The 27,669-nt window shown below is 45.3% G+C and overlaps 1 protein-coding gene across 2 annotated transcripts in view; it reads right to left on the bottom strand.

The window, feature by feature from the left end:
* Positions 1 to 455: 455 nt before the first annotated feature.
* kcnab1b (potassium voltage-gated channel, shaker-related subfamily, beta member 1 b) overlaps positions 456 to 27,669 on the bottom strand; it is a 154,366-nt gene continuing 127,152 nt past the window's right edge. For both annotated transcript variants that reach the window (XM_034183008.1, XM_034183007.1), the window contains exons 10-14: positions 26,365 to 26,485; positions 26,183 to 26,277; positions 25,938 to 26,058; positions 25,694 to 25,782; positions 456 to 1,768 (exon numbers count right to left, since the gene is read on the bottom strand). In XM_034183008.1, coding sequence (XP_034038899.1) covers positions 1,679 to 1,768; positions 25,694 to 25,782; positions 25,938 to 26,058; positions 26,183 to 26,277; positions 26,365 to 26,485 — 516 coding nt within the window. In that variant the 3' untranslated portion in view covers positions 456 to 1,678. The remainder of the gene's footprint in view (positions 1,769 to 25,693; positions 25,783 to 25,937; positions 26,059 to 26,182; positions 26,278 to 26,364; positions 26,486 to 27,669) is intronic.

Raw genomic sequence — 27,669 nt, forward strand, 5'->3', positions numbered from 1 at the left:
CATACACCCACCATCACCTGTCTGTTCTTTCTGACAGCCGGACGCAGTGGCCACCTGGGGACCCAGTGCTTGGCGGCTCCAGGATTGCTTCAGGTCCGGTGGAGTGGAAGGCGTGTGGGATCCGGCTCTTTTCTGGACAGGAATCTTCTATCCCCGAGCCTGCTCACACACCAGCGTAACTTATTTGACTGGTGATCTCAATTGTGTTGTCTGTTGCTCTGTTGTGCACATTCACAACATTAAATTGTTATATTTGGCTTATTCCATTGTCCGTTCATTTGCGCCCCCTGTTGTGGGTCCGTGTTCCTTCACTTTTCACAACACAAATAGCAAAAATCAATGGCTTCAATTGGTTTTAAAATTTAATAGCAAACAAGTCTACCAGTTTTATTTAGTTTATAATACTGGGGTAAAAATGAGAAAACAACAGGAATAGAAATTAGCAATAGATGCAAAAAATGTAATAATAATTAGAAGCTCTTTATTTGTATGTACAAATCTAATGAATAACATCCAAATACAAGTTAGGTCAGATGCAACTGAATAATAATTTTAAAAAAATCATAATGTAAAACTGTCTTTAGAGAGAAGCTGGGAGAGCATGTTGGTGGTTACAGGTGTAACAACGACAGGATTCCACATGGTTTTATGGTTCACTTTATCTCTTCATTAACTGCTTGACTGTGAAATTCTAAACTCACTTTAGGAGGACTATTTCCTAATCTTTGGACAACCCCAACACAAACCCCAATGAAACAAATCAGACATAATAAGAACTAACAGAACACCTGCTCGTAGGAAAAGTACACTATATTATGTCACAACTGATAAAATTAAAACAATAAAACAAACAAACAAACAAAAAAATCATTTTGACAGAGAGGCTTGTCAAAGAAAATGTATAACAGTCAGTACAGATGACTTATAATCAATTATCATTAATTAGTTCTCTTGGGTTTGTGAGTGCACAATTTCTTTCCATCCCTTTACTGAAGCTGCTCATCGTGTTGACAGGTCAGGCCCAGCTTTAATGGGAGGGGATTAGCACACCATCCAGTCTGCTGACACCAGTTCCAATTGCACACATCATTACTGAAAAATTTCCCACACATTAAGAAGGTTTATTATGCCATATTTTTGGAAAACAGGAAACAGCATGATAAAATTCATCTTTTTAAATTGTGTCTCATCTGCCACTGCAGCAGTGAACAAAAAATGCCAATAAATTGTTTTTTTAAGGAAAAATTAACACCCGTCACACAAAAAAAAACCCACCTTAACTGCATGTCCTTATGGAGAGAAGTAACTTTGTCCAGGTATCTAACCCCCACACCAATTTGTAATAATCTGCAGATTTCCTTGTCAATAGAGGAGATTTCCAAACCAGAAATACTACTGTATGTTGGATGCTCTAAGTGGTGTTCAGACAGCGAACTGGATAAGTGGCTGCAACATGCATGCTTTATTGTGTACTTCACTTGAAGATAAATGTACTGGTTCATCTTCAAACATAGGAGGACCCAAGCAGAACACGTTGCACAGTCTCTCTCACACACACACAGACACACCCAGTCATACACGCACAGGAGCAAAGTTGGGCACACATTAGCTGTGCCATGGCTGTGAGATGTAAGCTTTGACAAGCTTTGAGAGCATAGTTCCTAACGACGAGCCCATCCTAGTGGTGGTAGTCCCTTTTACTGTGAGGACGATTGCCCAGTATGTGATCCACTTCTGAGGCAATGCCTGCTGTCATCTTTGGAATTACCTGTGATTTCACAAAACAAGAGGTTTCATAGCAGATATGTGATGATACGTGCACTGGCCAATTCATTAGGTACACCCGTTTAACTGACGATTTAAGGAACCAAGTGGCAGAAGCTCAATGCATTTAGGCATTTAGACAAGTGTAAGAGGATCTGCTGGAAGTCAAACTAAGCATCAGCAAACGGCTTGCTGTCACGCAGTCTAGTTTGAGTATTTCAGAAATTGCTGATCTACTGTTTTCATACACAACCATCTCTAGGATCTACAAAGAATGGCCTGAAAAAGTCACATCCAGTGAGCAGTGGTTCTCTTGGTGAAAATGCATTGTTTATTTCAGAGGTCAGACAAGACCAATCAGACTAGTTACAACTGATAGAAGTAACTTATATAACTACTTGAAACAACCAAGGTATACAGAGGAGCATCCCTAACAAGATGTCAAACTGCGGTGTATCTGGAAAGTATTCACAGCGCTTCACCTTTCCTACCTTTTGTTATGTTACAGCCTTATTCCAAAATGGATGAAATTCATTTATTGCCTCTCAAAATTCAACACACAATACCCCATAATGACAATGTGAAAAACTGTTTTGAGATTTTTGCAAAATTATACAAATCACATGTACATACGTATTCATGGCCTTTGCTATGAAACTCAAAACTGAGCTCAGGTGCATCCTGTTTACACTTATTATCCTTGAGATGGTTCTACAGCTTAATTGGAGTCAACCTGGGATAAATTCAGTTCATTCAACATGATTTGGAAAGGTACACACCTGTCTACATATAAGGCCCCATAGTTGACAGTGCATGTCAGAGCACAAACCAAACATGAAGCCAAAGGAATTGTCTGTAGACCTCCAAGACAGGATTGTCTCAAGGCACAATTCTGGGGAAGGGTACAGAAACATTTCTGCTTCCATCATCTGTAAATGGGAGAAGTTTGGATCTACCCACAGAGCCCTATATAAGTACTAGAGTGCACAGTCGCACTGAAACGTGTCCCGGCAAGGGGGTGTTGCCATTTCGGATCAGAGCAACTCAGTGGGAAGTGTGCACTGACGCTCAAAGAATCTCATCAAGAAACAGGTGCAAAATACTGGAAAGCTCTGTATGTTGGCAATGCCACAAATGGAGGAAGAAGGGAGACAGATCTTCTGTAGACCTCTGAGAAAGGGCTGTCTTGAGGTACAAATCTGGGGAAGGGTACAGAATAATTTCTACTGCTTTGAAGGCCCCAATAAGCACAGTGACCTCCATCATCCGTAAATGGAAGACGTTCGGATCCACCACGACTCTTCCCAGAGCTGGCTGCCTGTCTAAACTGAGCAACTGGAGGAGAAGAACCTTAGTCAGGGAGGTGACCAAGAACCTGATGGTCACTCTGTCAGAGCTCCAGCATTCCTCTGTGGAGAGAGGAAAACCTTCCAGAAGGACAAATATCTCTGCAGCAATCCACCAATCAGGCCTGTATGGTAGAGTGGCCAGACAGAAGCCACTCCTTAGTAAAAGACACATGGCAGCCTGTCTGGAGTTTGCCAAAAGGCACCTGAAGGACTCTCAGACCATGAGAAACAAAATTCTCTGGTCTGATGAGACAAAGATTGAACTCTTTGGCATGAATGCCAGGTGTCATGTTTGGAGGAAACCAGGCACCATCCCTACAGTGAAGCATGGTGGTGGCAGCATCAATTTCAATTTCAATTTATTTTTATTTATATAGAGCCAAATCACAACAGAGTTGCTTCAAAGCACTTCACACAGGTAAGGTCTAACCTTACCAACCCCCAGAGCAACAGTGGTAAGGAAAAACTCCCTCTGAGGAAGAAACCTCAAGCAGACCAGACTCAAAGGGGTGACCCTCCGCTTGGGCCATGCTACAAACATAAATTACAGAACAATTCACAGAACAATTCACGGACGAATATGCAAGAAATGCTATTGACGCACAGGACAGGAGGATCGCCAACACGAATACAACTCCCATCTCTGCATGGAGCTGCACCTTAAACAGAGAGAAAATACAGAATCAGGCATCAGAAAGACAAAAATACTGTATAACTTGCCAGCATTAAACAACAAGAAAAACAGAGAAATACTAAGGTGATCACCGGCCACTAGCCCTAAACTTCACTAAAAGACCCAGAATTTAGGTAAAGTTCAGGCCGCAGCCCGCTCCAATTGCTAATAAATGAATTAAAAGAGTAAAAAGCATAAAACAAAACTGTACCAGTATGCTAGCCATATGAAAGGGAAAATAAGTGCGTCTTAAGTCTGGACTTGAAAATCTCCACAGAATCTGACTGTTTTATTGACGCAGGGAGATCATTCCACAGAACAGGGGCACGATAAGAGAAAGCTCTGTGACCCACAGACTTCTTATTCATCTTAGGGACACAAAGTAGTCCTGCACCCTGAGAACGTAAAGCCCGGGCCGGTACATAAGGTTTAATTAGGTCAGTTAGGTAGGGAGGTGCCAGTCCATGAATAATTTTATAGGTTAGTACCAGAACCTTAAAATCTGATCTCACTGGGACAGGAAGCCAGTGAAGGGATGCCAAAATGGATGTAATGTGGTTGCACTTTCTGCTTCGTGTCAAAAGTCTGGCTGCAGCATTCTGAACCAATTGGAGACCCCTAATGCTAGACTGCGGTAAACCAGAAAATAGAACATTGCAGTAGTCCAGTCTAGAAGAGATAAATGCATGGATCAGGGTCTCAGCATCAGCCATAGACAGGATGGGACGAATTTTCGCTATATTTTGCAGGTGTAAGAAAGCAGTCCTAGTAATATTTCTAATGTGGAGGCCAAAGGACAACGAAGGATCAAAAATTACCCCAAGGTTCCTCACTTTGTCAGTGTGATGTATGACACACGAGCCGAGGCTGAGCATTAACTGGTCAAATTGATGCCGATGTCTCACTGGACCAAGGACCATCATTTCAGTCTTATCAGAGTTTAAAAGTAGGAAGTTTCTAGACATCCAACTTCTCACTGCTGCAAGGCAATCTTCTAAGGATTTTATGTGAACGAGATTACCAGCAGTTATTGGCATGCATAACTGAGTATCATCTGCATAGCAGTGAAAGGTAATCCCAAAACGCCGCAATATGTGTCCAAGGGGTGCTATATAAAGGGAGAAAAGCAGGGGGCCTAAGACAGACCCCTGTGGAACCCCAAATTTCATGTCACTAAGGTTAGAGGTAGTGTTACTGTACAAAACACAGTGAGAACGACTGGTCAAGTATGACGTCAACCATGCAAGGGCACTCCCAGTAATCCCAAAATGATTTTCCAGCCTATCAAGTAGAATATGATGGACCACTGTATCAAATGCAATAGTGAGCTCTAACAGCAACAGAACCGTAGTGGTGTCCGAATCCATTGTAAGCAGAAGATCATTCATCACTTTAGTGCGAGCCTTCTCTGTGGAATGATAGTTTAACTGCAGTGGCTCAAAGAGATTATTCTCAGTAAGATAGTCTACCAGCTGCCGTGACACCACTTTTCCAGAATTTTAGAGAAAAATGATAGATTTGATATTGGCCAATAGTTTTTCAATACACTAGGGTCAAGATTAGGTTTCTTAAGTAATGGTTTAATCACTGCAGATTTGAAACATTTAGGAACAGATCCAGAAGTTAAAGGAAGATTAATCGTTTCCAGCACAGTCGGCCCAAGAGTGGGCCACAGCTCCTTAAACAGTTTTGTTGGTACAGGATCAAATAAACAGGTTGTGCTTTTTGTTGACATTATGAGTTTTGTCAGCATGCCTAGTGAGATACTATCAAATTCTGTAAATCTAGGTAATACCTCAGTAGTGGCGCCCATCTCAATAGTGGCTGGTGTAGTGGCTGGGTTAAGGCATGCCGGGTTAATGTTTAAGCTGATGTCTTCTATTTTCTTCCCAAAGTAATCCAGGAAATCTTGTGCTGTAAAAGGAGAGCGAACGACAGGTGGTTGTCCATGCATAAGTGTTGCCACCATGTCGAAGAAAAACTTTGAGTTATGCTTGTATTTGTTGATCAAATCAGAGTAGTAGGTCCGCTTTGCAGCCAATAATGCATGCTTATAGTCTAATGCTGCGTTCACACCGGGCGCGATCAGATTCCACAAATTCTTGGGGGTCACGTGGCAATGGATGCGCCTCCTTCGCCCGGTGTGTCGCTCTGCTTTTGCTGCGAAAATTCACCCCGGTGCGTCATCAAATAGGAGGAGCTTCCATTCCGCTCGCCGGCTCCGGTTGTCAGTCAAGTTAACATGATGGATCTTGATCACACGGAGCGAGTTGTTGTGGAAAGCTCCCAATACAGGGAGTTTCATTATTTGCTGCAGGAGCTGCATCTGGATGATGGCCGCTTTCAGCGCAGAGGTTCTTCCACCTCTGCGGGGCCCAGTTTGAGGACCTTCTGTCCTGTTCACACGCGCACATGGAAACAATAAAAAAAAAGAAACTCCGCTGCTTGCTGCAGCTTGCTTTTCCCCCAAAAAAACTCTGTCATAATTGTGTTTAGAAACCAGTCACCATTTGTTTTATTATACATCTGTGTAGTTAATTAATAAAATATTCTCCACAGACGATTCGCTCGCGCGCGCACGTAAGAAAAGAGAAAAAGAAAAAACTCCGCTCCCCCTCCTGCAGGGCTGCTGCTCGCTCCAAAAACTCTGTCATAATTGTGTTTAGAAACCAGTCACCATTTGTTTTATTATACATCTGTGTAGTTAATAAGTAAAATAATCTCCATGGATGATTTGCTCGCGCACGCACGTAAAAAAAAAAGAAAGAAACTCTGCTCCTCGCTGCTGTGGGGCTGCTGCTCACTCCAAAAACTCTGTCATAATTGTGAAATAAAGGACAAAAGAGACATAAGTCCTGCTCACAGGCTGCTACCAGAGAAAGGACATGTTCACATCTTCAGTCAAACTCCAGACATCTCCACGTCACTACATATTCAGTCCCTGATTGGTCATCATGGCGCGACGAGACGAACAAGTTCAGATTTTTCAACTTGGGGAGGAGGGCAACGCGACGTGATGCGACAATATCGTGCCACAAATGCGCCAATCGCTCAAAATCGCTTCACTTGCGTTGCTTCATTCACGTCCATCGCATTGCGCTGTGACTTGGCGCCAAAATGCATCGTTCCATAGGGATTACATGGCAACCTGTTGCTGCTGTCGCTCGCGTCGCGCCCGGTGTGAACGTGGCATAAGATAGCATCACGCCACGCAAGGTGAAATACTTCTAATTATGAATGACGCCATTTCCGTTCTAGACCTCTTGCTTCATGCTTGAGGTCATGCAGATAATCATTGAAGCAAGGTGACTGTGATTTGGGGGAGTGCGTTTTTAACACAGGTGGTGAAATCATGTCGAGTGTAGTTTTGAGCACTGAGTTTAAACTATCCACAAGTCTGTCTATTGACTGGGTATTTGTCAAATGTGAAGCTAAGACATCAGGCAGTCTAGGTTCGAGTTCAGTCTTAGTTGAGGAGTTGATGCATCGCCGTAATGATACATAAGGTTGTTGTTCCACTAAACACGGCAGCGAAACTGTAAACTTAATAAGTGAGTGATCAGACACCACTGATGTAAGAGGCATGATGTCAATATTCGTGACAGCAATACCACGTGCGAGAACCAGATCAAGGGTATTTCCACTAATGTGCATCGAATCCTGAATGCATTGCTAAAATCCTAATGCATCCACAATTTCCATAAATGATTTGCAGAGGGGATCAGAAGGCTTATTTATATGAATGTTAAAGTCACCAATGATCAGAATGTTATCTACACTAGTTGACAAGTTAGAGATGAACGCACCAAATTCATCTAAGAATTCAGAATATGGGCCAGGAGGCCTATATACAGTGACAAAGTAATACGACTGATTTTTATTCTTCTGACCTTGGCAATGTGTAATATCCTGAGCAGAGCGGAGAATCAGATGCTCAAACAAGTTATATTTGTAATCCCCAACAGCTAATAAGCTAAACCTACATTTATAAATAAGAGCAACACCCCCGCCTTGCTTTGCATCACGAGGGACGTGACTAAATGTATATGCTGGTGGGCAGGCCTCATTTAAGGGGAGGACAGCTGTAGGTTTAAGCTACATAGCCCAATCATATCTAAGTGATGATCAATAATTAGATCATTGATCAACAGTGATTTTGAGGACAGTGATCTTATGTTAATGAGACCCAGTCTAAGGACCTCAGTGAGGTTGACAGTTGAACTGTTTGGCTTTAGGGGTGGTTCCAGAGTAGCATATATAAGATGCCTAGAAGTAGGTTTAGGTTTGAGACATTCCACGCGCGTTGTAGGTAGCAGACACAAAATCTTTGCTATTGCTGGAACAACCACTGGGCCATCCTCAATTTCAACATCATCCAATATAGTAATGGGTATTAAGTTTGGAAAGCATATCCCTCTATGATTTTTATGGACACAACTACGGAAGCAGGCCACAGTCTCAGCTTGTTGAAATTCCCTCCCTGGCAAATAAACTGCACTATCACCATAGTGGATTTTCTGCACTAAATTCCCTGTTAAGCTAATGGATTCCACACCCACATTTGTCATAAGCCTTGCAGGGTCTCTAATCACCTGCTCCGTGGCCTGCTGTAGATTCCTAATGTTACCCTCCCTGTAGAGCTCTATCTATGTTCACAGACAAGATAGCGGCGCCTTCCCCAGTAGGGTGGAGGCCGTCCGGCATCAGCAAGCCACGGCGGCCCCAGAACGAAGGCCAGTTATCAATAAAGCTAAAGCCTTGCTGTCTACAAAACTGCACCAGCCACCTATTTAACAATGTCAGCCTGCTAAACGCCTCATCAGTACCCCGGGAGGGGAGGGGACCAGAGACTATTAATCGATGCCAACACATCTTTCTGGCAAGGTCACAAGTCCTCTCTATGTCCATTTTTGTGACCTCTGAGTGCTTCATCCTGATATCATTGGTGCCAACGTGAATAACTATGTGACTATACGAGGTCTATTAGAAAAGTATCCGACCTTATTATTTTTTTCAAAAACTATATGGATTTGAATCACGTGTGATTGCGCCAACGCGTCGTGACGTCAGACAAGCTTGAACCCTTGTGCGCATGAATGAGTTTTTTCACGACTGTCGGTTGCGTCATGCGCCTGTGGGCAGGCTTTGAGTGAGCACTGGTCCACCCCTCCCGTCGGAATTCCTTTGTCTGAGAACTTCCTGAGAGACTGGCGCTTTGCTTGATCAAAATTTTTTCAGAAACTGTAAGGCACATCCAAGTGGACACCATTCGAGAAATTCAGATGGTTTTCGGTGAAAATTTTAATGGCTGATGAGAGATTAAGGAGTGTTACTATCGCTTTAAGGACAGCCCACGTCGCTGGACGGCGCGCCGCGCCCCGAGCTGCCATCGTCAGCCGTTTCGAGCTGAAAACTTCCAAATTTAAGCCTCTGTGTTGCTGCAAAACACATCCGTTGGAAGTCTCACAGGACAAGTTTGAACATGCCCAGCTGTTAAACAATTTCTCGGATACTCACTCGACTGAAAGCCATCGAAAACTGCCTGAATCTTATGAATGGCTATCAACATGGAGATGTTTTTCTGTGGCGCCGTGCGATGAGCGCGAATCCGTCCGCACGTCTTTCATTACAAAATCTCCTTTAACAGTGGAATGTCCGGATGAACTGATGATCCCGACCTCTTCTGAAACTTCTCTGCTCTCTCACGACGTCCTGGGTCAACAGAGGCCTAAATTTGGAAGTTTTCAGCTTGAAACAAGCTGACGACGGCGATTCGGGGCGCGTCGCGCCGTCTGGCGCCTTGGGCTGTCCTTAAAGCGATAGTAACACTCCTTAATCTCTCATCAGCCATTAAAATTTTCACCGAAAACCTTCTGAATTTCTCGAATGGTATCCACTTGGATGTGCCTTACAGTTTATGAAAAAATTTTGATCAAGCAAAGCGCCAGTCTCTCAGGAAGTTCTCAGACAAAGGAATTCTGATGGGAGGGGTGGACCAGTGTTCACTCAAAGCCTGCTCACAGGTGAATGACGCAACCGACAGGCGTGAAAAAACTCACGCATGTGCACGAGGGTTCAAGCTTGTCTGATGTAATCGCACGTGATTCAAATCCATATAGTTTTTGAAAAAAATAAAAAGGTTGGTTTCTTTTCTAATAGACCTCGTATCTCATGTCATGTTCCTTTGTCTGTCTTCCCTTCTGCAGCGTCAGCACCCTAAGATGAGATGCAATGTTGGGAGCTCTGGCCCCAGGAATACATTTAACGTCAGCCGGCGTCTGTAACCTGACTTTGCGGGTGATAGAATCCCCTATCACTAAAGTCCGGTGTTTCGGCCTGGAGACAGGAGTGGAAGTCACTTATGGGCTCAGAGAATTCATATCAGGCAAATCCAAGGGGGAGAACCGATTCACAGTTCGCACTGGTGAATGTGATCAGGGTGCCACAACCGGGCACCAAGCCGTACGGGGCTTCCTCCGCCTAGCCACAGTCCGAAAGCTGTCCTCCACAGCCGGAGTTTCTAAGCTGATACTAATGGGCTCACTAGCCGGCCCAACACTAACCTCATCTGGAGTGCCCATAACATCTAACTCCACTGAGCTAAGAAGCTGCTCTAACTTATGGACACGACTCTCTAAGAGAGCCACCCTATCTTCCAACATCATGCAGGATTTACGGAGGGTGTAAAGTAGAATTACTAGTGTACCTTTTGCACAAAGAAATTCAAGAATGTAGCCAAGCAAACACGAGCTAACCAATAATGGATAAACTAACCACTATTAAGGCTCACACTGACACAAATAAATGAATTAAAATTCACAGCAGTTACATTGAAAAACTAGCAGAAGTATTAAACAGGTATTAAACAGGTAAAAAAAGTAGCAGCTATAAAATACACTAAACAGTTAATTAACTAACAGGAGTGTAAAAAAATGAAATGAAAAAATGATGATGGGGGTCCGAAATAGCTAACGCAAGCTAAACCGGGAGCGAAAATGCTAGCCGCTTCTAAGATTTTACACAGGAGTAAAATAATTACTTAAAATTCACAGCAGTTCGACTGAAAAATGAACAGAAGTATTAAAAGGGTAAAAAAGAAACAGCTATAAAAAGTAACGACGGGGGAGGGGAGGGGTCGACTTAGCTAGCGAAAGCTAACCAGTAGCAAATGCTAACTGCTAGCGATTCACAACAGGACTGTTGTTAAATAATGTTCAGAGTAGATACAATTAATAACCAGAAGAGTGCTAAACAGAAATAAAAGAAGCGTATACAACCGTGTGAAGTTCAGAGTGGAGTCACAGCAACAAACCATCAGTCAGAAGCAAGTTCCCACAGCATCATGCTGTGCAGGAACTGGGCGACTAGTCAGGATTGAGGGAAAGATGAATGCAGCAATGTACAGAGACATCCTGGATGAAAACCTGCTCCAGAGCGCACAGACTGGGGTGACAGGACATTGACTCTAAGTACACAGCCAAGATATCAATGAAGTGGCTTTATGACAACTCTGTGAATGTCCTTGAGTGGCCCAGCCAGAGCCCAGAGCTGAATCTGATTGAACATTTCTGAAATCTGAAAAAGGCTGTGCACTGACACTCCCATCCAACCTGATGGAGTTGAGAGGTGCTGCAAAGAGGAATGGGCAAAAATGCCCAAAGATAGGTGTGCCAAGCTTGTGGCATCATATTCAACAAGACTTGAGGCTGTAATTGCTGTCAAAGGTACATCAACAAAGTATTTCGCAAAGGGTATGAATAGTTATGTTATATATGTTATATGTTTTTATTTTTTTATAAATTTGCAAAATAAAAAAAAACTTTTTCATGTTGTCATTATGGGGTGTTGTGAGTAGAATTTGAATTTACTCCATTTGGAATAAGGCTGTAACATAACAAAATGTGGAAAAAGTGAAGCTCTGTGAATACTTTCCAAATATACTGTACATCAGTCCTGGATTTCTGCTCTTTATTGGTTTATGTATTGGTGATCCCACATGTTGGTGTTTTCCACTAAAGTCCCACCCTGTCCATTTTGTTAAAATACTAAGTCAAATTTCACTTTGGATAATAATGAACTCTGGGGAAAAAAAAAAAAAAAAATATATATATATATATATATATATATATATATATATATATATATATATATATATATATATATATATATATATATATATATATATATATATATGTGTGTGTGGTGGCCAAGTGGTTAATGCACTTGGTTTCAGTGCAGAAGGTTCCGGGTTCAAATCCCACCCCTGCCACATTTCTCCATGTAATGTGGAGTTGCATCAGGAAGGACATCCGGCGTAAAACCTGTGCCAGTTCAACATGCAGATCCACCTTGGATTTGCTGTGGCGACCCCGAGTGCAAACAAGGGAGCAGCCGAAGGGACTTACTTACCGGATCCGGCGCCACGGGGGCATTTGGGGGCGATGCCCCCTCATGTCATCAACCTCGCCCCCTCGGATGTTAGACTTATCAAAAAATAAAAACAAAAAAGAAAGAAAAAGAAATACTGGAAAATATATCAAAATATTAGTTATTCAATAATATCACGTATTTAACAAATAAACCAAATTAATTAACTAAAGTAATTAATTTTAAAACAAACGTATATGGCGTGTGTCTGCGTTCAAGCGATTTGATAGGTTGAGGGTTCCGCTTGTCAGTGCAGCAGAGGGCAAGCTCGATTTATTCAAGCAGCTTTCACACTGCAAGCCTCAGCGCGACGCTTTCCCAACGCGTCGTAACGCCAGGCCGGTGCGTTTCCAACACGTCGTGATGTCAGACGCGTTGCTTCGGAAGTGGTAAGGGGGAAGATTGCGGCCACGTCACACTCTGGCTGTTTCCACAACCTGAAAAAAGTTCAGCGATCGCCGTCTTGAATTTAGGTTGCCTGAACCACAAAAAAACTTTAAAAAACAGCAGTAGAACGATTTTCCCATCACCCTGCTGGGAGAAGCTTTTTTTCAGCTACTTTTCGGAGTGACGCCGACTGAGGGAGGACTGACGACTTGGTGGGATATCGATCGAACCGCGACAACGGACTGACCCGCACGGAGAAGCCGGCCTTCAGGCATCATTCCTGGGCAGACCGAGGCAGGCAGCCGGGGGGATGGAGCAAACCCACTCAGTCCGAAATCTCCCACTTTATGGATATATGCAAAGTCCCAGTTTGCCCAGCAGAGATTAGTTCTGCAGCTTTATCGAGGTGAGGATAAAATAAAAATAAAATGTCACATTTCTGCACTGCTGTGAAGGTTTATTGATCGGCTAACGTTAGCTTAGCTTTTTAGCACAGTTGATCTGAGTGAACGCTTTAATTTGTACATGGTTCAGTCTTTCTTATTTTTACCAAATAAAGCTACAGCTTTTTTGAGACACCACAAAAGCTCAACTTTATATAACTTATTTTTTCAGGCGTTTTTTTTCCATCGTTTTTTTGCCGTTTTTTTTCTCTTTTTTATATATAAACTGTTTAGTGTTTCTTTATATTTAAAGAAATATTTTTATTTGTCCCAATCAGAAACACTTGCTGTGCAGACTTCCATTGATGAGCTGAACACCACGAAGTCCAGTCGAAAGAAAACATCTCTGCTCTTCAAAATAGGACAAAAGTGTCTTCAGCAACACCACCAGAGTTCAAAGCTGCAGAAGAGACCTTCATGTGGTCCCGAGAATCCAGCAGAACATCACCTGCTTCTAAATAAAAGGCTCTTTCAACAGCAACTATTTTATTATTTTTTAAAAAGCTGTTTCATTTTATATTTTAACAATAAATGAACGGATTATTAAAAATGTCCACGAATCAAAGTCAAAAGACATTTGCACAGGTAGAAGCGCTCCACTTATTGTGCTCAAATTCATATTTTAGAAATGACTCTGTCCTGATAACATTAAAGGCAATTACATATTCTGACGAAATTAAAAGTTTAAATGACTATATATATATATATATATATATATATATATATATATATATATATATATATATATATATATATATATATATATATAAAAACATCATGAGGATTATGTCACAGAAATCCTACTTTACAATCACACTGCAGTCATTGTTACATTATTTCCTGTTGCTTGTTTTTCTGGTTGAAATGAGATATAAATAATCTACCAGACTTAAAAAATGTACAAGTTTCCATGTTATTTTATTTGCCTAAAAATAAATGTCCGAGGTTCCTTATGTTAAACAAGAAATTATATAATCTGAAATAACAGAGGTGGTTTTAATTTACAGATGAAAGGTTTCTAAAGAACCATTTATTGATTTATTTAGCTATTTTAATTACAAGTGTTCTAAACTTTTTTTTAACAGTAATCAGAAATTTTGAGGTAACAAACAACAACAACAAAACAAAACATTTCCAATGATTTTTCTTCAGAAAACTGCTCTATAAATGAGTTCAGGTCTGGAGACTGGCCAGGCCACTCCAGGACCTTGAAATGCTTCTTACGAAGCCCCTCCTTAGTTGGCCTGGCTGTGTGTTTGGGGTCACTGTCATGCTGGAAGACCCAGCCATGAGCCATATTCAATGCTCTTACTGAGGGAAGGAGGTTGTTTGCCAAAATCTCGCAATACATGACCCCATCCATCCTCCCTTCAATACGGTGCAGTCGTCTTGTCCCCTTTGCAGAAGAGCACCCCCAGAGTATGATGTTTCCACCCCCATGCTTCACGGTTGGGATGGTTTTCTTGGGGTTGTTCTCATCCTCTAAACATGGTGAATGGAGTTGATTCCAAAAAGCTCTATTCTGGTCTCATCTGACCACATGATCTTCTCCCATGCCTCCTCTGGATCATCCAGATGGTCACTGGTGAACTTCAAACGGGCCTGGACATGTGCTGGCTTAAGCAGGGGGACCTTGCTGCCCTGCAGGATTTTAAACCATGACAGCATCATGTGTTACTAATGTAATCTTTGTGACTGTGGTCCCAACTCTCTTCAGGTCATTGAATTCTTTCTGGTTGGTAGGGGAACAAATACTTATTTGCAACCGTAACATACAAATAAATTATAAAAAAAATCATACATTGTGATTTTGGGATTTTTTTTTTTTTAATTATGTCTCTCTTTCTGGGTGCAAAACAGCTTTAACCCAGGGGCGGTATAGATGGCGCTACAACAAAGTGCTCCTCTCATTGGCTGACACCATAGAGCGGGAGAGAGTCAAGAAGAGACCAGCCCACACAACTGCAGGAAGAGCATTCACCTTCCTTAAGGAAGGAGCCAGGCCTGTACAGACCACCAAAGGGAAAAGACCCAGCATACTACATGCCGCAAGCTCCTGGGAGATGAGGGTGGATCTAGGGAGGAGGTTGCAGTTTCCTGAGGTGGTGCAAACATCCCTCCGCCCTGACATAGTGCTGTGGTCGGCAAGAGACCAGAAGATAATCCTGGTCGAGCTGACGGTGCCGCGGGAAGAGGGCTGTGAGGAGGCCCACGAAAGGAAGGCTGTAAAATATCAGCCTCTGGCCCAAGAATGCCGAGACAGGGGCTGGCAGGCATGGGTTTTCCCTGTAGAGATAGGGTGTAGGGGCTTCCTAGCAAAGTCCACATGGAGCTTCCTTTCTGCCATAGGGATGGACGAGCAGAGTAAAAAGCAAGTGGCTGGCAGGATGGGGGAGGAGGCAGAACGTGCCTCATGCTGGATCTGGAGCAAAAGGGAGGAGGAAAGCTGGAAGCCGGGGACAGATGGGTAGTGAGCTGGCCACTCACTGCAGGCCCACCAACTGGAGGGAGTTGTGGTTCAGGGCCGAAACACCCAGTGAAGGTTGGACACCACCTGACGACATCTGCCCCTGGCCTAAAGCTACAGCTACCTGCTAAGGTAGCTGAGGAAGGCACCAACAAGTGTATTCATCAAGTCATCTCTGGGTTACCAGTGGTGTCTAGGAATTAGACTAGATGACAACCGAGAAAGGTCGGTGATGCTGGTGAGACAGCTGACCTCCAGGAAAGATTGGCATGGGCACACAGGGCTAGCTATCCTGTGAGCAGCACTCGCAAGAGGGCACCAACCAAAGCCAAGAAGGAACCAAATGAACAATACCCCCAGAGTCTCATGGGGGGGTGGGGGGGGGGTGGGGGTGGAAGAGAGACTCAATGGGATGGACACATCGGTATTGGCCAGGACAAGGAACATGACTACGAGAAAGCTCAAGCAATCTGCATTGACTGGAGTGGAGTACACTGTAGGGTGCCATTGCGGGAAGATCTGCAAAAGCACCAGAGGACTTAAGCAACATCAGAGTAGGTCCAAGTGCGGAACATCAGCAACTCCGGTGCAGCGCACAGACTCAGAGTCTGGTCAGACGACGGAGAACTACAGCCAGGAAGCATCCCACAGTGCTGAAGATCTCTCCGCACCTGAGTTGCCTCAGCACCAGAAACCTGCTCATGTGAACCCCCCTCCAGTAACCCCAACCCAATTGGCAAAGCGAGACAGGATTAGATGGCCAAAGATGGCAGACAACAATGCGTCGATACAACTGGATGATGACATCGAGGGCATCTTGGAATCGACTACAGCAGAGCCGGTACATAGGAAGATAGACACATTTACCACCATAATGTACAACCTCGCCAAGGAATGGTTTGGCACAATAGAGCAGAAAGGCCAGTGCCAACCGCAGCAGCAGCCAAACAGGAGGAAGATGTTGGGAAAGTGTAATGACATGGACCCACAACAGGGGGCGTAAATGAACGGACAATAGATGAGCCAAAAATACAACACTTTACTGTTGTGAAGCGTACACAACGAAATACAGACAAATACAGAATTTGGACAGGGTCAAATGTACTAAGGTGTTACTAAAGCCTGGAACGTCGCAGGGGCGTTAGTGAGGCCGAACGGCATGACCACGTACTCAAAGTGACCTAACTGGGTGTTAAATGCCGTCTTCCACTCGTCTCCTTTCCGGATCCGAACCAGGTGATACGCATTCCTAAGATCTAATTTGGTGAAAATTTGGGCTCCATGCAAGGGCGTGAACACTGAATCCAACAGAGGTAACGGGTATCGGTTGAGAACCGTGATCTCGTTCAGCTCTCTGTAATCAATGCATGGACGGAGTCCGCCGTCTTTCTTGCCCACAAAAAAGAAACCAGCACCCATCGGGGAGGTGGAGTTCCGGATCAGTCCAGCAGCTAATGAGTCTCGGATGTAGGTCTCCATTGATTCGCGTTCCGGACGTGAGAGGTTGTACAGCCTGCTGGACGGGTACTCAACGCCCGGAATCAAATCAATGGCACAATCGTACGGACGGTGGGGGGGAAGGGTGAGAGCCAGATCTTTGCTGAAAACGTCAGCAAGATCGTGGTACTCAACCGGCACCGCCGTCAGATTGGGGGGAACTATAACCTCCTCATTAGCACTTAAACTGGGAGGAACCGAGGATCCTAAACACTCCCAGTGGCAGGTTTTGCTCCACTGAGCCACAACCCCAGACGGCCAATCAATCCGGGGATTGTGTTTTACCATCCACGGGAAGCCCAAAATCACGCGGGAAGTAGAAGGAGTCACATAAAACTCTATCTCTTCCCGATGATTCCCAGACACCACCAGAACTACTGGTTGTGTCTTGTGTGTGATTAAAGGGAGAAGGGTGCCATCTAGTGCCCGTACCTTCAAAGGTGAAGGAAGCGCCACCAGAGGGAGCCCTACCTCCCTTGCCCATCTGCTGTCCAGCAGATTCCCTTCAGACCCCATGTCCACCAGTGCTGGGGCTTGAAGGGTTAAATCCCCGCTCAGGATTGTGACTGGGAGACGTGTGGAAATACGTGTACGTGTCACGTGAATGTTGTGACCCACCCTTAGCCCAGTCTCTAAAGGCGAGTGTTGTCGTTTTGGCCGTTTGGGGCAGTTTCTCTGTATATACTCTTTTTGAGCTGCAAAGAAAATACTCCCCGTGGGCCAGCCTCCTCATTCTGTCATCTGATCTCCTTTTGGCCCTGCTCATTTCCCTAACAACGTCAGCAGGGGGAGTTGTTGCCACACGGAGTGCTGAGGCTGTGGAGCGTGGGGAGGGCGGAACCTTTTCGGACCCGGAAGGGAGAGGGATGGCGCGTGCCCGGCCACGTCCTTCGTCTCGCTCCCGACGGCGTTGTTCTAACCGATTGTCTAATCGTATGACTAGATCAATAAGCCCGTCCAAATCCCGCCAGATGCTCCTTTAGGACCAGAGACAGTCCGTTTACAAAGGCGGCGCGGAGTGCAACGTTATTCCAGCTGGACCTCACAGCCGCGATGTGGAAGTCGGCTGCAGCACCGTTGAAGCGGTCTCGCCTCTACGTGGGTGATGGAACACCAGTCTGAACTCCCTCACAAACTCAGTATACACCGTTAGGAGCCGTGCATTCTGCTCCCAAAGCGCCGTAGCCCAGGCGCGTGCCTCACCTCGAAGCAAATTAATTACATAAGCCACCCGAATGGAGTCTAATGCGTACATCACGGGATGCTCTGCAAAGACGAGCGAACACTGCATTAAGAAGTCTGCGCACGTCTCTACACAACCTCCGTACGGTTCCGGGGGACTTATGTATGCTTCAGGGGACAGTGGGGGGGGTTCGTTGAACGACCAGTGGAATGTCTATATTCGGCACCAGGACAGCAGGAGGAGAAGCTGCAGCCGCGCCCTGTGCGCGCGCTTCCACCTCCGCTGTGAGAGCCTCCATCCTGCGATTGAGTATATTGCTCTGCTTGGTCACTACGTCCATCCGAGCAGTGAAGGCAGTTAAGATGCGCTGCAACTCACCTAACACGCCTCCTGTTGGCGCCTGTGCACCCTGCTCTTCCATTGGCTGTTCAACAGATGGTTGACGCCCCTCGGAATCCATGACGTTGGCCGAGATATCCTGTTGGGAAAGTGTAATGACACGGACCCACAACAGGGGGCGTAAATGAACGGACAATAGATGAGCCAAAAATACAACACTTTACTGTTGTGAAGCGTGCACAACGAAATACAAATACAGAATTTGGACAGGGTCAAATGTACTAAGGTGACGTGTGGGCAGGCTCGAGGACAGAAGACGTCCGTACAGAGAAGAGCCGGATCCCACACGATTTCCACTGCCACCGAACCCGGAGAATACTGGAGCCGCCAAGTTCCGAGTCCCCAGGTGGCCACCGTCTCTGGCTGTCGGATCTGGTACTGCTGGCAGGAAGCAGAAACAGTTATGTGTGGGTGTGTGTACACCCAGCAATACAATCAGCGACAGTTCCTTACTGGTGGGTAAGACACCTCCACCTCCAAAACAGGAACACAATAACAATACCAGTAGTACCTACTGAACACGGCTGAGAGTTTTACCTCAAAGGCAAACGATATCTCGGCAGTGGGGTGGAGATGTCTTCCAGCTTATATGGAGTGGTTGATGAGTTGATGATTGGTGACAGCTGTCAGGAGTTAATGAGTGACAGCTGTCACTCTCGGCTGTCCTGTGAGGTGGCAGCGCCCTCTCATGCCTGAAGCCCGCACTCCAGGCAGGGCGCCCTCTGAATGGTGGGCCAGCAGTACCTCCTCTTCAGCGGCCCACACAACAGAAGAGGGAGATTCGTCGCCTGAGGAGCGAGATAAAGGCGCTGAGCAAACTGTTCAAGACCAGCTCACCGACCGAGAGAGAAGGTATTAAAGACCTAACAAGTGAGCTGCGAGGACAGCTGCGCAGGCTCAGAAGAGCAGAACACCTTCGGAAGCAGCGTCAGAAAAAAGAGAAGAAGAGAGCTCAGTTTGTAAAAGACCCATACAGCTTCACTAAAACACTTCTTGGCCAACAAAGATCTGGCTCACTCTCCAGCTCAAAGTCGGAGGTAGAAGAGTTTCTCGTGGAAGCCTACAGCGACCCCAACAGGAGTCAGGGTCTAGGAGCCAACCACAATATCTCAAGGCCTGGAAAGCCAACAATTGAGTTGAACGTGAAGGAACCCACATGGCAGGAGGTTCAGGACATCGTCCGTAAAGCCAAATCTTCAGCTGCCCCTGGCCTAAGTGGTATACCATACAAGGTATACAAGAAATGCCCCAAATTCCTCAGGAGGCTGAGGAAAACCATGAGGAAGATCTGGGCCAAGGGCACAATTCCACCTAGCTGGAAACTGGCAGAGGGATGCTTTGTTCTGAAGGAGGAGAGGTCCTCCACAATCTCTCAGTTCAGGACAATCTCTCTCCTTAGCGTAGAGTGTAAGATCTTCTTCTCTGTTCTGGCACGAAGAATTACCACCTACATGACGCAGAACCAATATACCAACACATCCATCCAGAAAGGTGGCATCCCAGGCTTTTTGGGTTGTCTGGAACACACCTCGATGATCAGCCAATTGATTCAAGAAGCAAGGCAGAAGAAAAGTGACCTAACAGTCACCTGGCTAGACCTTGCCAACGCTTATGGGACAATTCCACATGACCTCATCCAAGAAGGGCTTGAACATTATTACATCCCTATGGCAATCCAAGGCTTGATTACCATCTTACCTTGCGGGATTCCGACTCAGGTTTTCATCAGCGCTCTTTGCCACCAGCTGGCTGGACCTCCAAAAGGGGATTCCAACAATGTGCACCATCTCCTCCATCTTGTTCATTATGGGAATGAACCTACTGTTATCCACAGCAGAGGGCATAACAAATCGGAATCCGATGTTGTGCAGCCAGTGCTGCGAGCGTTCATGGACAACATCACTGTAACAACTGTGATGCACGTCCAAGCAAGATGGGTGCTGGAAACCTTGGGCAGCGTCGCCACCTGGGCAGGTATGCTGTTTAAAGCCAGGAAGTCCAGGAGCATGGTCATTAAGAAGGGCAGAGTCACCAGCAAGTTTAGCCTCAAAGTCCAGGGTGAGGTCATTCCATCCATCGAGGGCAGCTCAATAAAATGCCTGGGAAAATGGTTCAATGCATCGCTGACGGATGGCGCCAATGTTGCTGAGGCTGTGAAGCAGACCGAGAAATGGCTGAAGAAAATAGACAAGTCTTTACTCCCAGGCAAGTTCAAGACCTGGCTGTATCAACACGGCCTCTTGCCCAGCTACTTTGGCTATTCACGGTCTATGAGTTTCCCATGACTACCATCGAGGTCATTGAGAGGAAGACCAACAAGCACCTGCGGAGGTGGCTGGGAATTCCCCCAAGCTTCTCAGCAGTGAGCCTTTACATCCGGTCTGGTCAGCTGCAACTCCCCCTGTCATCATTTGTTGAGGAGTACAAGGTGGCAAAATGCAGGGTCGTCCTAACCCTGAGGAATTCCAACGACGACCTCATCAAACAAGCTGGCATTACAACCAGGTCTGGACGCAAATGGTCTGCCAACACAGCTGTGGAACAGGCTGTTGGTTCCCTAAAGTTGCGGGACATAGTTGTCAACCAATGCGTCCACCGACAAGGTCTCGGCTCTGCACAATTTCAAACCTGGGGAGGCGCAAACATGAGAACCAGGCAAGGCATGGTGCAGGCAGAAGTGAGGAGCAGGGAGGAGGAGAAGCGAGTAGCCAGAGCAGTGCAGCAAGGATCCCAGGGGGCCTGGACAAAATGGGATTTGCCCAGGTGCAAAGTCACGTGGAGGGAGCTGTGGCGCCTGGAGCCATACCGCATCTCCTTCCTCTTGCGATCGGTCTATGACACCCTCCCCTCCCCAGTACATCTGCACACATGGGGGCTAAGAGAGGATCCACTTTGCAAGTTGTGCAGCCAGAAGGGGACCCTGGCCCACATACTCTCTGGGTGCAAAACAGCTTTAACCCTGGGACGGTATAGATGGCGCCACGACAAGGTGCTCCTCTCATTGGCTGACACCATAGAGCGGGAGAGAGTCAAGAAGAGACCAGCCCACACAACTGCAGGAAGAGTGATCACCTTCCTTAAGGAAGGAGCCAGGCCTGTACAGACCACTAAAGGGAAAAGACCCAGCATACTTCATGCCGCAAGCTCCTGGGAGATGAGGGTGGGTCTAGGGAGGAGGTTGCAGTTTCCCGAGGTGGTGCAAACATCCCTCCACCCTGACATAGTGCTGTGGTCGGCAAGAGACCATAAGATAAGAAGGAAGGAAGGCTGCAAAATACCAACCTCTGGCCCAAGAATGCCAAGACAGGGGCTGGTAGGCATGGGTTTTCCCTGTAGAGATAGGGTGTAGGGGCTTCCCAGCGAAGACCACATGGAGCTTCCTTTCTGCCATAGGGATGGACGAGCAGAGTAAAAAGCAAGCGGCTCGCCGGATGGGGGAGGAGGCAGAACGTGCCTCATGCTGGATCTGAAGCAAAAGGGAGCAGGAAAGCTGGAAGCCGGGGGCAGATGGGCAGTGAAATGGCCACTCACTGCGGGCCCACCAACTGGAGGGTGTTGTGGTTCAGGGTCGAAACACCCGGTGAAGGCTGGACACCAACTGACGACATCTGCCCCTGGCCTAAAGCTACAGCTACTTGCTAAGGTAGCTGAGGAAGGCACCAACAAGTGTATTCATGAAGTCAAGTCTCACAGTGGACATGCACCTAAGATGAAAATTTCAGACCCCTCCATGATTTCTAAGTGGAAGAATTTGCAAAACCGCAGAGTGTTCAAATACTTATTTTCCTCACTGTGTGTGTGTGTGTGTGTGTGTATATATATATATATATATATATATATATATATATATATATATATGTATGTATATATATATATATATATATCAATCAATCAATCAATCAATCAATTTTTTTTATATAGCGCCAAATCACAACAAACAGTTGCCCCCAAGGCGCTTTATATTGTAAGGCAAGGCCATACAATAATTATGTAAAACCCCAACGGTCAAAACGACCCCCTGTGAGCAAGCACTTGGCTACAGTGGGAAGGAAACACTCCCTTTTAACAGGAAGAAACCTCCAGCAGAACCAGGCTCAGGGAGGGGCAGTCTTCTGCTGGGACTGGTTGGGGCTGAGTGAGAGAACCAGGAAAAAGACATGCTGTGGAGGGGAGCAGAGATCAATCACTAATGATTAAATGCAGAGTGGTGCATACAGAACAAAAAGAGAAAGAAACAGTGCATCATGGGAACCCCCCAGCAGTCTACGTCTATAGCAGCATAACTAAGGGATGGTTCAGGGTCACCTGATCCAGCCCTAACTATAAGCTTTAGCAAAAAGGAAAGTTTTAAGCCTAATCTTAAAAGTAGAGAGGGTGTCTGTCTCCCTGATCTGAATTGGGAGCTGGTTCCACAGGAGAGGAGCCTGAAAGCTGAAGGCTCTGCCTCCCATTCTACCAAACCTGGGGTTGTTCTTATTTTCTTCAATTAGTGATGAGTGGAAAGATGTCCTAGCTTTACGGAGGGCTTTTTTTATAGAGCAACAGACTCTTTTTCCAGGCTAAGTGAAGATCTTCTAAGTTAGTGAGACGCCATTTCCTCTCCAACTTACGGGTTATCTGCTTTAAGCTACGAGTTTGTGAGTTATACCACGGAGTCAGGCACTTCTGATTTAAAGCTCTCTTTTTTAGAGGAGCTACAGCATCCAAAGTTGTCTTCAATGAGGATGTAAAACTATTGACGAGATACTCTATCTCACTTACAGAGTTTAGGTAGCTACTCTGCACTGTGTTGGTATATGGCATTAGAGAACATAAAGAAGGAATCATATCCTTAAACCTAGTTACAGCGCTTTCTGAAAGACTTCTAGTGTAATGAAACGTATTCCCCACTGCTGGGTAGTCCATCAGAGTAAATGTAAATGTTATTAAGAAATGATCAGACAGAAGGGAGTTTTCAGGGAATACTGTTAAGTCTTCTATTTCCATACCATAAGTCAGAACAAGATCTAAGATATGATTAAAGTGGTGGGTGGACTCATTTACTTTTTGAGCAAAGCCAATAGAGTCTAATAATAGATTAAATGCAGTGTTGAGGCTGTCATTCTCAGCATCTGTGTGGATGTTAAAATCGCCCACTATAATTATCTTATCTGAGCTAAGCACTAAGTCAGACAAAAGGTCTGAAAATTCACAGAGAAACTCACAGTAACGACCAGGTGGACGATAGATAATAACAAATAAAACTGGTTTTTGGGACTTCCAATTTGGATGGACAAGACTAAGAGTCAAGCTTTCAAATGAATTAAAGCTCTGTCTGGGTTTTTGATTAATTAATAAGCTGGAATGGAAGATTGCTGCTAATCCTCCGCCCCGGCCCGTGCTACGAGCATTCTGACAGTTAGTGTGACTCGGGGGTGTTGACTCATTTAAACTAACATATTCATCCTGCTGTAACCAGGTTTCTGTAAGGCAGAATAAATCAATATGTTGATCAATTATTATATCATTTACCAACAGGGACTTAGAAGAGAGAGACCTAATGTTTAATAGACCACATTTAACTGTTTTAGTCTGTGGTGCAGTTGAAGGTGCTATATTATTTTTTCTTTTGAATTTTTATGCTTAAATAGATTTTTGCTGGTTATTGGTAGTCTGGGAGCAGGCACCGTCTCTACGGGGATGGGGTAATGAGGGGATGGCAGGGGGAGAGAAGCTGCAGAGAGGTGTGTAAGACTACAACTCTGCTTCCTGGTCCCAACCCTGGATAGTCACGGTTTGGAGGATTTAAGAAAATTGGCCAGATTTCTAGAAATGAGAGCTGCTCCATCCAAAGTGGGATGGATGCCATCTCTCCTAACAAGACCAGGTTTTCCCCAGAAGCTTTGCCAATTATCTATGAAGCCCACCTCATTTTTTGGACACCACTCAGACAGCCAGCAATTCAAGGAGAAAATGCGGCTAAACATGTCACTCCCGGTCTGATTGGGGAGGGGCCCAGAGAAAACTACAGAGTCCGACATTGTTTTTGCAAAGTTACACACCGATTTAATGTTAATTTTAGTGACCTCCGATTAGCGTAACCGGGTGTCATTACTGCCGACGTGAATTACAATCTTACCAAATTTACGCTTAGCCTTAGCCAGCAGTTTCAAATTTCCTTCAATGTCGCCTGCTCTGGCCCCCGGAAGACAATTGACTATGGTTGCTGGTGTCGCTAACTTCACATTTCGCAAAACAGAGTCGCCAATAACCAGAGTTTGATCCTTGGCGGGTGTGTCGTCGAGTGGGGAAAAACGGTTAGAGATGTGAACGGGTTGGCGGTGTACACGGGGCTTCTGTTTAGAACTACGCTTCCTCCTCACAGTCACCCAGTCGGCCTGCTTTCCCGGCTGCTCGGGATCTGCCAGGGCGGCTAAGCTACCTTGGTCCGCACCGACTACAGGGGCCTGGCTAGCTGTAGAATTTTCCACGGTGCGGAGCCGAGTCTCCAATTCGCCCAGCCTGGCCTCCAAAGCTACGAATAAGCTACACTTATTACAAGTACCGTTACTGCTAAAGGAGGCCGAGGAATAACTAAACATTTCACACCCAGAGCAGAAAAGTGCGGGAGAGACAGGAGAAGCCGCCATGCTAAATCGGCTAAGAGCTAGTAGCTACGCTAACCTAGCGGATTCCTAAAAACACGCAAAGTGAATAATGTGTAAATAATTTAGAGGTGATTCAGCAGAAGGAGTGCTTTAGTTAAGGCACGTAAAGATTACACTGGGAAACAAATCGTAATCTAGATAACTAGATCAATCTAACTGCGCAGATTAAACAGCTAACAGATACAGAAAAACACAGCTGTGCTCCGGAACAGGAAGTGATACAATACCGCAGTGAGAGCCAACATATATATATATATATATATCACCTGCAATAAGCTGTGTTGTGTCCTGTATTTGGTTTCAAGCCTCCTGCTAAAATTGACATAAGACAGTTCCGAAGAAAAATGGGCCAAACCTGATACTAGCAAGGTGTATCAAATGAGGTGACCAGTGAGTGCATTCCATTACAACAACTAATGACATGATCATTGAGTGAGGTTTGGAAATAGGTTTGCACCTGTATGGCTCCCAGGTTCTCTGTTAGTTGGCTTGGATTGGAGGATCCGAGCAACACTGAGCTCACTCCTTCATTCCTCAGGCACCAAACTAGAAATCAGGGACAGTTTGTCACTGGAATCTTTAAGGTTTTATACTGTTGCTATGTATGTAGATAACACTGCAAACAACACCTAAATAAAGGCTCAAAGACATCTATCACAATTTCAGGAATGCATGAGGTACAAAAAGGGTGTTTACATTACCTATGGCAAGTTGTGGCAAAGTACAGCCAAGCTTCTCAGCAATATGAGTCAATTCCTTCAGCTTGGCTTGTTGTTTTCGCCCTTCTTCACTCATTATTTTCTCTCTCAACCACCCGTATGGCTGGGAACAACAAAAAAATCAGTTGCTTCAGAAGACAGAGGCTACTTGAGCAAAATTCTGCAGTATTGCTGGCATTGTGAAAAGAATGACTTGAACTGCAGTCCAGAACATGTTCAAGCCATACCTTCATTGAGGCCCTGGAGGATTCAGGGATGCCATTCTCATACTTCCCAGTGATGATTCCACAGGCCAAAGGTGACCAAGAGACCACACCCACACCTGTGATGAAATAAATTTGCAGGGGATGTAAATTCTACTTTACACCTGTTCAGTTACTGAAACTATGTGGCAGCTGATTTAAATTACCTATCTTGTGGTATAGTTCAGGTAGTTGAGTTTCTACTTTGTCCCTCTGAAAGAAGTGATATTCGGCTTGCTCACACACTGGTGGAATTAGATTAAACTGCCTCGCCACAGAGTATGCTTCCTAATGGAATATGAAGGCAAAAAAGACAGAGAAGAAAATGTTCAAGAGAGACGAAGGAACATACAGTGCATCCGGAAAGTATTCACAGAGCTTCACTTTTTCCACGTTATGTTACAGCCTTATTCCAAAATGGATGAAATTAATTTTTTCCCTCAAAATTCTATTCACAAGACCCCATAATGACAATGTGAAAAAAGCTTTTTTTGAAATTATTGCAAATTTATTAAAAAACAAAAACTAAGAAATCACATGTACTTAAGTATTAATACCCTTTGCTCAATACTTTGTTGATGCACTTTTGGCAGCAATTACAGCCTCAAGTCTTCTTGAATATGATGCCACAAGCTTGATGCACTTATCATTGGAAATTTTTGCCCATTCCTCTTTGCAGCATCTCTCAAGCTCCATCAGGTTGGATGGGGAGTTTCGGTGCACAGCCATTTTCAGACATCTCTCTCCAGACATGTTCAATCGGATTCAACTCTGGGTTCTGGCTGGGCCACTCAAGGATTTTCACAGAGTTGTCCTGAAGTCACTCCTATGATATCTTGGCTGTGTGCTTAGGGTCATGGTCCTGCTGAAAGATGAACCGTCAGCCCAGTCTGAAGTCAAGAGTGCTCTGGAGCAGGTTTTCATCCAGGATGCCTCTGTACATTGCTGCATTCATCTGTCCCTCAATCCTGACTAGTCTCTCAGTTCCTGCCACTGAAACATATATGTTCCAGCTTCCAAATTCTGCAGACATGAAGGCACAATATTACACAATCCAGACTGGGCACGCAGGCTGCATCAATTAATTCCACATGGTCCACATTAATTGAATCCATTTTGTCCATCCATTCATCCATTTTCTTCCGCTTTATCCCAGAGTCGGGTCGCGGGGGCAGCAGCTCAAGCAAAGCCGCCCAGACCTCCCGATCCACACACCTCCCCCAGCTCCTCTGGGGGAACCCCGAGGCATTCCCAAGCCAGCCGAGACACGTAGTCCCTCCAGCGTGTCCTGGGTCTTCCTCGTGGCCTCCTCCCAATGGGACGTGCCCGGAACACCTCTCCAGCGAGGCGTCCAGGGGGTATCTGAAAAAGATGCCCGAGCCACCTCAGCTGGCTCTTTTCAATGTGGAGGAGCAGTGGCTCAACTCCGAGCTCCTCCAGAGTGACCGAGCTCCTCACCCTATCTCTAAGGG

Source organism: Thalassophryne amazonica, chromosome 12 (assembly GCF_902500255.1).
Source record: "Thalassophryne amazonica chromosome 12, fThaAma1.1, whole genome shotgun sequence".
NCBI classification, from domain to species: domain Eukaryota; kingdom Metazoa; phylum Chordata; class Actinopteri; order Batrachoidiformes; family Batrachoididae; genus Thalassophryne; species Thalassophryne amazonica.